The sequence below is a fragment of the Mercenaria mercenaria genome, chromosome 1 (genome assembly GCF_021730395.1).
Source record: "Mercenaria mercenaria strain notata chromosome 1, MADL_Memer_1, whole genome shotgun sequence".
In the NCBI taxonomy this organism is placed as follows: Eukaryota; Metazoa; Mollusca; class Bivalvia; order Venerida; family Veneridae; genus Mercenaria; species Mercenaria mercenaria.
The window spans coordinates 87,818,910-87,831,990 of NC_069361.1; the positions used below are offsets into that span (position 1 = coordinate 87,818,910).

A 13,081-nucleotide genomic window follows, 5' to 3' on the forward strand; every position below is an offset into this window, starting at 1 on the left:
ATTGTCTGGCAACGCCCATTGTGCGCCGTCCGTCAACATTTGCCTTGTTGACACTCTAGAGGCCACAGTTGTGACCCAATCTTTATGAAACTTATTCAGAATGTTTGTCTTGATGATCTCTAGGTTAAGTTTGAAACTGGGTCATATGGGGTCAAAAACTAGGTCAGTAGGCCAGATATAAGGAAAAATCTTGTTAACACTCTAGAGTCCACAGTTTGTTTGAAACTCATGAGAATTGGTCAGAATGTTGCCTTGATGACCTCTAGGTCAAGTTTGAATCTGGGTCATGTTGGATCAAAAACTAGGTCACCTGGTCAGATCAAAGGAAAAGCTTGTGAACATTCTAAGGCCACATTTATGACCCTATGTTCATGAAACTTTGTCATAATGTGTATCTTGATGATCTTTAGGCCAAGTTTGAAACTTGTGGGGTCAAAAAGAAGGTCAGTAGGCCAGATCAAAGGAAAATCTTGTTAACACTTTAGAGACCACATTTTAAGTTTGAAATTCATGAGAATTGGTCAGAATGTTTGTCTTAAGACCTCTAGGTCAGTTTAGAAACTGGGTCATGTGAGATCAAAAACTAGGTCATTTGATCAAATCAAAGGAAAAGCTTGTTAACACTCTAGGGGCCACATTTATGATTCTATCTGCATGAGACTTGGTCAGAATGTTTGTCGTAATGACCTTTAGGTCAATTTGGTATCTTGATCATGTGGGGTCAAAAACTAGGTTACCTGATCAAATCATTGAGGACAAGTTTGTTAATATTCTAGAGGCCACATTTATGACCCTATCTTCATGAAACTTGGTCAGAATGTATATCTTAATGATCTCTAGGCCAAGTTCAAAACTAGGTCATGTGGGGTCAAAAACTAGGTCATTAGGCCAGTTCAAAGGATAATCTTGTTAACATTCTAGAGGCCACATTGTAAGTTTGAAACTTATGAGAATTGGTCAGAATGTTTTTAGTTCACCTGAGCAATGCTTTGGTTTGTATTATTCATTGTTGCTTATTATCTGTGACTAATTAATTAATGTTAAGGTAGATTTAAATCTCACCTGGAATAAAGCATTGAATATATTTCCATATAACAGTAGCTTTTCACATGAAATGATGTCAAAATATTAAAGCTACTCGCCCACAGTTTGGGTGAAATTATTCAACATGTTCATTTCCACCAAGTTTGGCATAGAATGTGTATGTATGACAATAAAAATGATAAAGCGAGTGAAAATGAAAGTTAGATATTGGCAAAAATGCAAGAAAAATGTAAATTGTCTGCATTATTTCAAAAGTGGTGCAACTGTTGACTACCTTCTGCACAATATATTTGGTTATTTATAAGAATATCTTGCAAAAGTCTTATGTCAATAAGTTTGTACCACTAGTCGCTTTAAGAGTTCACACTTTTATGGATTTTTGAGAGAAATTATTTTTGCCTAAAATGTGTGGGTAAGTTCCTTTAAAGGTGGTCAACATTTAATGACATTTTTTACTTTTATATTTTTATATTCTGGTAGAGAATTATTTAAGGAACAAAAAGACCGATTACATAGAGTTAGATTCCTATTTGAAATGTTTATTTTATTATTTTTATAAAATTTTGTAATTACTCCCCTTTAATATGAAAGTATATAAAAAGCTGGGTATTTCTTTTTATTTCGATACAATGTCTAGTTTTACATTAATTATTTGCATTTGATAGACATATCAACTATTGAACAATCTGAACCAAAATGCAAGTTTTAAAGCTGTGTGTAACTTCTGAATTCATTTATTTCCAATCTATCTTGGTTGCGCAACCAAGATAGGCAAAGGGAGGTAATAATAATTTTTCAAACTTGCGTTTCTAATGAATTCCATCTAAATACATAATTTTTAATGCAAATATTTTACAAATATATTACAATATGTCTAATATTTATACATTTCCTTAGGCAAAGTATGTTTATCAAATTTATACTTATGATAAAATAACTCTATCTTGGTTGGGCAACCAGGATAGGAAAATGAAATTTTAGAAATACCTCCAGTGAAAATCTAATTTGTATTAAGTGTTAAGTGAACATAAATGAGTGTAAACGATCAGATGCTAAAGTTTCGAACAAATCCGTTACATGGCCAAAATCTGATTATCCACCTTTAAGAGATACAAAACCTTTTTGAATTGTGTTTGTAGAAGAGTATGTGTAGCAGGGAGGGAAGTGGGCTTGTTCTAGTCTCATGTCAATGTGGTATAATAATGTCTACAGGAAGTGAGTGCTTTAATCATAAGAACATTAAGAATTAATTAATGCTGTAATTAGTTAAATGAAATAACGAAATGTTTTGATTAAATATTCATGTATTGAATTATGCCCAGTAATTGTTTATAAATACAGGCGTAGGAGGAAAATACATGTTGATTTGAGAAAGAAAGGGGAACAGCTGTAAAATCATATTTTATCATAATAATATCAAGATAAATTTTTCCATGAAGCCTGACTTATAGATGGTAGGTTATTTGGAGAATGTGCCGGTTCTTTAGTTAAGTTTCCCCTTGGTAGCTGAAACCTTCCAGTTGGAGATTCTTGTTTCTGGACAGTAGTCTGGTTTTCCAGTTTTAATTTGTTGCAGTGACCATTTTTATAAGCGGGAAGGGAGCGTATTATGTTATGACGCCGGTGTCCATTCTTCCGTCCGTTAGCAATTTCGTGTCCGCTCTGTAACTCTTGAACCCCTTGAAGGATTTCAAAGAAACTTGACACAAATGTTCACCACATCGAGACAACGTGCAGAGCACATGTTTTGGATGGCTTGCTTCAAGGTCAAGGTCACACTTAGGGGTCAAAAGTCATATGACTTTGTTTCGTGCTCGCTCTGTAACTCTTGAACTGCTTGAAGGATTTTAAAGAAATTTGGCACAAATGTTCACCACATCAAGACGACGTGCAAAGCGCATGTTTCGGACGGCTTGCTTCAAGGTCAAGGTCACACTTAGGGGTCAAAGGTAATACCTTCGAACATATATTGCTCCGCCTTCCTGTGCTCTTGCTAACCTTTAGCCAGCCAGCAACCAGTGCAGACTTGGTCTTCCCTTTTTGCTATTCAGTCAATAAATTTTCAGTGAACACCCTGTTAATTAATAAATGGTACTGCCCAAATTGAATGAAAGACCAGTCTATTTTAGAAGTTTAGCAGGGTAAAGGTTACAGACTACACTCACAAAGTGACACTAACTTTAACATCCCTAGACAGCGAACAAAATTAGCAGACAGATCTATGGCCATCGTTGGTCCCAAATGGTGGAACGATCTACCTAGCTATCTGAAAGACATTCAGTCTGAAACCAGCTTTAGATCAAAACTGAAAACACATTTGTTTAGTCAGTTTCATGAACAATGAGACAGTGCACTCTTGTTAAAATACAAAATATCAGTTGTGGTATAAAATAGTATTTATACGTGTCTAAATCTCTAAATCTAAGTTCTAGAATCCTGTTCATATTTTGAATGTATATATTTTAAATGTGTGTTATGTAATTGTACCCCCCGACAACAAAGTTGTAAGGGAGGGTATACTGTTTTCAGGTTGTCTGTCTGTCCGTAGAAGCAATCTTGTGCGCACCATCTCTCCTTATCCCCTTGACAGAATTTAATGGAACTTCACACAAGTGATCAGTACCAACAGTAGTTGTGCATGGGGCATGTTAGGTTCTTTTAGAAAAAAAAATTGCAGAGTTATGGGACTTTGTTTTTTTTGTTACTATACTGTATACATAGACACAATCTTGTGCGCACCATCTCTCCTCATCCCCTTGACACAATTTAATGAAACTTCACACAAGTGATCAGTACCAACAGTAGTTGTGCATGGGGCATGTTAGGTTCTTTTAGAAAAAAAATTTGCAGAGTTATGGGACTTTGTTTTTTTGTTACTATAGTATATACATAGACACAATCTTGTGCGCACCATCTCTCCTCATCCCCTTGACACAATTTAATGAAACTTCACACAAGTGATCAGTAACAACAGTAGTTGTGCATGGGGCATGTTAGGTTCTTTCAGAAAAATTTTTTGCAGAGTTATGGGACTTTGTTTTTTTGTTACTATACTATATACATAGACACAATCTTGTGCACACCATCTCTCCTCATCCCCTTGACACAATTTAATGAAACTTCACACAAGTGATCAGTAACAACAGTAGTTGTACATGGGGCATGTTAGGTTCTTTCAGTGACAAAAATTGCAGAGTTATGGGACTTTGTTTCTTGTTAACATACTATGTACATACAGTCTGCATATGCAATCTTGTGCGTGCCTAATCTACCAAACCCTTACACACAATTTACTGAAACTTAACACAAGTGATCAGTACCAACCCTAGTTGTGCATGGTGCATGTTACATTCTTTTTGATAAATATTCTGCATAGTTATGGGACTTTGTTTTTTGTTACTATACTGTATACATACAGTCTATATACATACAGTCCACATAATTATGCAATCTTGTGTGCGTCAAATTGCAATGTACTGTGTCAGTGCATGCGGGGGGTACATTCATCACCTTTAGTGATAGCTCTAGTTTTAAAGCGCAATAGAATATTTTATAATTTTTGCGCCATGTAAATGCCATGTATTTGTATATTTATGTCTCCCCCAGGAGACATATTGTTTTTGCCCTGTCCGTCCGTCCGTCCGTCCGTCCGTCCATCCGTACGTCACACTTCATTTCCGAGCAATAACTGGAGAACCATTTGACCTAGAACCTTCAAACTTCATAGGGTTGTAGGGCTGCTAGAGTAGACGACCCCTATTGTTTTTGGGGTCACTCCATCAAAGGTCAAGGTCACAGGGGCCCGAACATTGAAAACCATTTCTGATCAATAACTAGAGAACCACTTGACCCAAAATGTTGAAACTTCATAGGATGATTGGCCATGAAGAGTAGATGACCCCTATTGATTTTGGGGTCACTCTGTCAAAGGTCAAGGTCACAGGGGCCTGAACATGGAAAACCATTTCTGATCAATAACTAGAGAAACACTTGACCCAGAATGTTGAAACTTCATAGGATGATTGTACAGGCAAAGTAGATGACCCCTATCGATTTTGGGGTCACTCCATTAAAGGTCAAGGTCACAGGGGCCCGAACATTGAAAACCATTTCCGGTCAGTAACTTGAGAACCACTTGACCCAGAATGTTGAAACTTCATAGGATGATTGGTCATGAAGAGTAGATGACCCCTATTGATTTTGGGGTCACTCTGTCAAAGGTCAAGGTCACAGGGGCCTGAACATGGAAAACCATTTCCGATCAATAACTAGAGAACCACTTGACCCAGAATGTTGAAACTTCATAGGATGGTTGTACATGCAAAGTAGATGACCCCTATCGATTTTGGGGTCACTCCATTAAAGGTCAAGGTCACAAGGGCCCGAACATTGAAAACCATTTCCGGTCAGTAACTTGAGAACCACTTGACCCAGAATGTTGAAACTTCATAGGATGATTGGTCATGAAGAGTAGATGACCCCTATTGATTTTGGGGTCACTCTGTCAAAGGTCAAGGTCACAGGGGCCTGAACATGGAAAACCATTTCCGATCAATAACTAGAGAACCACTTGACCCAGAATGTTGAAACTTCATAGGATGATTGGTCATGCAGAGTAGATGACCCCTATCAATTTTGGGGTCACTCCATTAAAGGTCAAGGTCACAGGGGCCTGAACATTGAAAACCATTTCCGGTCAGTAACTTGAGAACCACTTGACCCAGAACGTTGAATCTTCATTGGATGATTGGTCATGCAGAGTAGATGACCCCTTACGATTTTGGGGTCACTCTGTGAAAGGTCAAGATCACAGGGGCCTGAACATTGAAAACCATTTCCGGTCAGTAACTAGAGAACCATTTGACCCAGAATGATGAAATTTCATAGGATGATTGGTCATACAGAGTAGATGACCCCTAATGATTTTAGGGTCACTCTGTTAAAGGTCAAGGCCACAGGGGCCTGAACTTGGAAAACCATTTCTAATCAATAACTTGAGAACCTCTCGACCCAGAATGTTGAAACTTCATATGATGATTGTTCATGCAGAGTAAATGACCCCTATTGTTTTTGGGGTCACTCCGTTAAAGGTCAAGGTCACAGGGGCCTGAACATTGATAACCAGTTCCGATCAATAACTTGAGAACCACTCGACCCAGAATGTTGAAACTTCATAGGATGATTGAACATGCAGAGTAGATGACCCCTATTGATTTTGGGGTCAGTCTTTTAAAGGTCAAGGCCACAGTGGCCTGTTCATGTAAAATCATTTTTTGGAAATAACTTGAGAACCACTTGACCTACAATGTTGAAACTTAATAGGATGATTGGACTTGCAGAGTAGATGACCCCTATTTATTTTGAGATCACTTGATCAAAGGTCAAGGTCACAGAAGCCTGAACAGTGACTTGAGAACCACTAGGCCAAGAGTGTTGAAATTTAGGGGGATGATTGGACATGCCAAGTAGATGATCCCTATTGCAACCAACCATCAGTGTCTCTTTGACTTTTGCTCCTGACCCCTATTGACTTCTTGCCTATAGGACTTTGCATTGGGGGAGACATGCGCTTTTTTACAAAAGCATTTTCTAGTTGTATTTGTTTAACCAGTTATATCAACCCTCTTTCCAATTTCTAAATATTGATACACGTATATATTTTCATGATGCTACTTAAAATTTCAACATTTCAGCTGTAGTATAAGTTATGAAAGACAGCTGTTTAAAATTCAACTACAACAATAAACTTTGTTGAAAACATTAGTCTAAATTGTTATTAGCTTCTAAATGAACTTGTTATATAAAACACTGCTGAAGCTACTTCGCAGTAAAATTTGAACTTACAGTTGAAGATGATTTGAGCCGTGCCATGAGAAAATCAATATAGTGGGTTTGCGACCAGCATGGATCCAGACCAGCCTGCACATCCGCGCAGTCTGGTCAGGATCCATACTGTTCGCTAACAGTTTCTCTAATTGCAATAGGCTTTAAAAGCGAACAGCATGGATCCTGACCAGACTGCGCGGATGCGCAGGCTGGTCTGGATCCATGCTGGTCGCACACCCACTATGTTGGTTTTTTCATGGCGCGGCTCATTTCATCTTCATAAATTGTTGCAAACATTTGAAAACATTTATCGAGTATTGCAGTATTTTAAACTTAATTTTGAACATTTGCTACTGGTTGTTACTTCATTCTGTGACTGTATGAAGGTGAATGATAATAAACCTCTTGCCCTCTCACTGATGAAGGTTCAAAACCCTGCTTTGGATAGAAAAAAAAAAAACAGTCCATATGGGGAAACTATCCGGATGTCTTGCAGATAGTTTTCAGTTGTATTAAGGACGCTTGCGGCAGTTTTGGGTAAAAAGTTTCCCAATAATAGAATTTGTTCAAACTTTGTATATGAACACAGTGTCCTGTTAGAAACAGAATTATGGGGAAAGAAAATCGAAGGTCACCATGCTTGTTCAGGAGTTATCTGCCCTTGAATATGCAAATTTGAAGAAAAATCCAGTTTTAATGGCAGATAACTCCTAAACAAGCATGGTGATCTATGAATGTTTTTGCATTTTTCTGTTTCTAACATGAGACTGTGTTCATATACAAAGTTTGAACAAATTCTATTATTGAGATCTCTCATACAAGAAACTGCAGCGAGAGTCCATAAGGTAAGAAATAGCTTTATCTTTGCTGAATTCACCTGATGTATTTCTTCACTATTAAAAGCCTTTTCTTGACTTGACAAGAAGCAACCTTCTAACAAAGTGAGTGTCATAAATAGAATAGGGACTCTAATTAAAACTGATTTTAAAACGAATCATGGATTATTAAAGTGTCAAATGTATCTTATTAAGAAAAATAAACGAGCACAATAGCACTGTCTTATTAAATTTGATGTACCATCTTATTTAATATTGATGTTTACCGCTAAAATGAATAGTTTTAAAAGACAATGAACTTGATGACATACCCTTTTCATTACGAAAGTATACTACATACAATTAAAATTGCATAGAGGATATCGGAATAGTATAATTAATAAAGTAATTACTTATAATTGCTGTTCATAATTATAATGTACAGTCTGTATCAGAGTCTTCTACGATATTGGGTTTACACAAACAATAACAAATATTTTCACTGCTATATACATGTTTGATTTTCCTACAATACTGGGTTTACACAATCAAAGAGAAGTGACATACATTTTTAATTGCTTGTGTAAAATTGATATCTGAGCCTGCTGTAATATGGACTATAGATAACAAGCTTCCGTGATGTAACATTTTATTAAACTGTTGCTTTGAAAGAAGGAAAGTACATAGTAATAAGTAATTTATATAGGTTATTAGTTTTGTATCGAGAAATATGAATGAGTTAGTTCTGCAGCGGAAATGTTGCACGACTTTAGGAGCACAATATAATTCTGCTAAAGAACGAGTGCATATTTCCCGATGCAAAGCTAATAACCATTTTATTACATAGTGTTTACACTTAGAAAATATTATATAAATATTATATATATGTTCAATTGCCTGAATAAAATTTACAATACTAACGTAAATAAAAAAAAATTAATTCAATGACACGCACCCAATATGAAGTCCAGATGTCAGTATGGAAAAAATTGAAGTTTCTGGTTCCACTGTATCTTAATGGAGAGTAAATACTAATATGTAATAATAAACAGTACAAGAAATACTTAAATCTGCATGTTGGACAGAGATATACACTTTGCAATAGATTATATTCAGCTAAGCAGCCCGTCAGCTAACTTAAGTTGAAATTGATTTAAGCAGCCACCTGCCTTAAGCAACCAGATTTTGCTGATCCCATAGCTGGCTGCTTATAGTACAGGTTTGGTTGTTTGACTGTATAGTAGAACTTTTGGAGAGCACTATATCCAGCGGGGACAATGATGTATAGTTCACTTGTTCAATTTGAATGACAATTCATTTCAATTATTTAAGATCTGATTGAATACCATCAGTGTTAAGAATGTTATGTGCATTTTTGCATGATTATGATAAATTATTACATATTTACATTAAGCGTTGTACACATATTTCACTTATATGATGATGATGTATTAAAAGGTACCACCTTCCCTTTTGCTATTTATATATTTTCCCTGTCTATATGTATGGGAGGAAGGATTGTTTGTTGGTAGCTAGTGCAAGAATCAGTGCCAAATAAACCATACATTTACCATAATATTATAATACTCCCACAAAACATTGTATATAGGAATCACTGTCAGGTCCACCTCTGTCCTGTCCTGTCCTGCCCCGTCTTGAGAACCCTGGAGATATGAGCCGCACCATGAGAAAACCAACATAGTGCATTTGCAACCAGCATGGACCAGTCTGGTCAGGATCCATGCTGGTCGCTTTCAAATTGCAATTATAATATAAATAAGAGAAACCGTTAGCGAACAGCATGGATCCTGACCAGACTGCACGGATGTGCAGGCTGGTCTGGATCCATGCTGGTTGCAAATGAACTATGTTGGTTTTCTCATGGTGCAGCTCAGTTATCAATTTGAAACTCAGCATGCCAGGTTCCATAATTCTGAAGTTTGTTGTGAAATTCCGCTTGAAAAAATTCCCAAATTTGACATTTCTTTCGATATTTCTCAAACATATTGATATTTTTAAATAAACTTTACCCAAACCTTTTAAATAACAATGTAAGTTTACACATCACGTTCCATAACTCTGCCTTGTATTTTGACAAAATGATTTCCCTTTTTAACTTCGAAAATTTGTCAAAATTGTTGTTATGTAATCTGATCTGCCAGATTGATAATAAAAGGTACAGTGAGTAGTATATCAAAGGATACTATGAGTATAACCATTATTAATTTTTAGTTCAGGGGTGAATCACCTTTAGCAACAGCTCTAGTTTTTGTGTGGGTTTTACCTGTGTGTCTGTTTGTCCATGCATCTGTGCAACTATCCTGAAATCTTATATGTTTTAACTATGTAAATGTATTACCATATTCTTATTATGCATCATTTCAGGACATTGCGTCTGAGTAACATAGTGACTGGAGAATGTGTACGCACGTTTGATGGTGCTGACTCGGAGATTGTCACAGTAACGGTATGTTTTATTGTTCTTGAAAACTAGAAATCAGAGTATTAGATAGCCATAGTTTAAATAGGCAGCTTCAAGCATGGGAGGTCGTAGGTTCACTCCCTGGCTGTGCCATACAAAGGACATTCAGAGTGGTACTAGTAGCTTCCTCTCTTGGCAATCAGCATAAAAAGTATGGTTCTAGGACTGGTCAGCCAGATGTCAGTATAATGTGACTGGGTGGGGTATCATGTCACATGTCTACAGCGGGAAACTCCAGTGAGGCACCACTATAAAGTTGGGCACTGTGCTCACTGCTACAAGTAGACACCGTCATTTATATGACTGAAAAGACGCTAAACCAGAACACACACATTTATTATTGAAATTCAGTTTAAACTATTTTATTGATACAAAATAAAGGTTCAATGAGGCAGATTTTAGTAACAAACATGAATTAAACACATAAAGGGAGATAATTCAGTGTTATTTAATTTCGACAACAATTTGAGATACACAGATAGGCATTAAAATGGTATCAAATGAATTGCCCCTATCAACAAATTACAGAAAATTGAAAGTTGATCGGATATAAAATGCAGATTTATCCTTTATCTGCGGCTAATATTTCTTCTTCAGCGGAAATTTTCTCTCATTCATTAATGTGTGCATAGTATTAACAGATTGTACAAATACCGGCAATAAAATTACAATAAAGCTCCTCTTATCCTTTGAATGCTTAAATTCAAATGAATTTCATTTAACATTTACGACTGATGTACTTTGAAATATAAAATTCATCAAAATATAATTTTATCTGGTTATATGCAAACCCATTAATATTTAATGATAGTCGATTTTTCATTTTCTCCCAGTTTTAGTGCCTTTTGCTTCTGCGGGATTTTTGTGACATGAAATAAATATAAAAAATCTGTTTTATTTCACTGTGGCCGAGAACATCTTAAGTTTCCTATATTGTCAATTTCAGTGATCTGTGAAGCATAGAATCCTTATTGTAGCTATTTATTTCAATTCCCACACAGTGCATCTCTTTAATCGGATACAAACTCGGCTCTAAATCAAAATATAACAATCAAAATGTCCAATTATTAAATTATTATAACAGTTTTATGATGTAGCTTTGGTCCAGGTGTGTTCGTTTTTTCCCAAAGTTTTTGTGAAAATCTTCACAGAATATATTTCATTAAAGCAGCATAAAAAACACTTGTAACAATAATTAGATCAAATAGATTGATGGATGGTTTAATAGATTAAAGACTGTAAAACATTTTGTAATTTACAGGTGCTCACAGTTATTGAAAATCAACCCCAATTTTACAGTGAAACAAGGGGGAAATTTATGTATGGTATATCAGGTGAAAATGTCAGGCTGGTTCATTTTGTAAACTGTGAAGCCTAATTTACTGTTTAAAACACTTTAATGTTTACTACTGATGTTTACTAGCCTTTGAAATAAGACTCCCACACCTCAACTTTGTTAGCTGAGAGGCTACATACAAAATTTAATTTTCATTAGTGTCAAATTTGTCTGTGGTAACCAGCAGTGAGCTTTGATGTACTTAGGTACCCCCAATTCTATAAGAAATCTACTGATACTAAAATTACATTAGGGTCTGTCATCAGAACATTCAGTTTGAAAAGTTTCTTATTGCTATTGCAAAGTCCCTGCTATGAGGCTAGTTTGCTGATGTAAGTCCAAATGTACCGCTATAAAACAGTTACACATACCAAATTTCTGGCCAAGCTGAAGAGAAATTTTGCAAGCATTTTGGTTGATTGAAAATTGTACTGATACACGCAAAAACCAAACCACTAACTGTTGTTTTCAGATGAAGGGCAGCTTGATTTTGAGTGGTGACCTGGCTGGCCGGGTATTTTTCTGGAATAAGTTGTCTGGAGAATGTGAAGCAGCCATAAAAGCTCATCCAGAGTCTGTGAACAGAGTAGTGTACAGGGAAGGCAGATTCTTTACAGCTTCAAGGTGAGTCTTTGAACTCAGTAATAGGCATGGAGAGCGGATGATTTACAGCTTCAAGGTGAGTCTTTGAACTCAGTAATAGGCAGGTAGAACGGATGATTTACAGCTTCAAGGTGAGTCTTTGAACTCAGTAATAGGCAGGGAGAGCGGATGATTCACAGCTTCAAGGTGAGTCTTTGAACTCAGTAATAGGCATGGAGAGCGGATGATTTACAGCTTCAAGGTGAGTCTTTGAACTCAGTAATAGGCATGGAGAGCACATGACTTACAGTTTTAAGGTGAGTCTTTGAACTCAGTAATAGGTAGGGAGAGCGGATGATTTACAGCTTCAAGGTGAGTCTTTGAACTCAGTAATATGCATGGAGAGCAGATGATTTACAGCTTCAAGGTAAGTGTGTGAACAGAATAGTATGCAGGGAGAGCAGATGATTTACAGTTTCAAGGTGAGTATGTGAAAAGAGAGCTGATGTTTAACAGCTTCAAGATGAGCCTGCAGGGAGAGCTGATGTTTTACAGCTTCAAGGTGAGTCTGTGAACACAAAAGTATGCAGGGAGAGCGGATGATTTACAGCTTCAAGGTGAGTGTGTGAACACAAAAGTATGCAGGGAGAGCGGATGATTTACAGCTTCAAGGTGAGTCTGTGAACACAAAAGTATGCAGGGAGAGCAGATGATTTACAGCCTCAAGGTGAGTCTGTGAACACAAAAGTATGCAGGAAAAGCTGATGTTTTACAGCATCAAGATGAGTTGTAAACAGATTAATATATGGGGAAGGGCAGATATCTTACAGCCTTGAGGTGGGTCTGTGAACACAGCCATGTACAAGAAGGTAATCTACTTACAGTGACACTTTGAAAGAATACTTATTGTCTGTCTTCATTAAGTTTTGATACAAATAGATGCTTATTTAGCTCAGTATGTTACAACTTGTTGTGATGTATTGAAGTAGGATCAGG

At 36.5% G+C, this 13,081-nt stretch overlaps 1 protein-coding gene across 6 annotated transcripts in view; it reads left to right on the forward strand.

Moving 5' to 3' along the window:
- Positions 1-13,081, forward strand: part of LOC123531449 (uncharacterized) — a 107,208-nt gene that overhangs the window by 77,680 nt on the left and 16,447 nt on the right. For all 6 annotated transcript variants that reach the window (XM_045312433.2, XM_045312425.2, XM_045312452.2 and 3 more), the window contains 2 exons: positions 10,071-10,152; positions 11,976-12,127. In XM_045312433.2, coding sequence (XP_045168368.2) covers positions 10,071-10,152; positions 11,976-12,127 — 234 coding nt within the window. The remainder of the gene's footprint in view (positions 1-10,070; positions 10,153-11,975; positions 12,128-13,081) is intronic.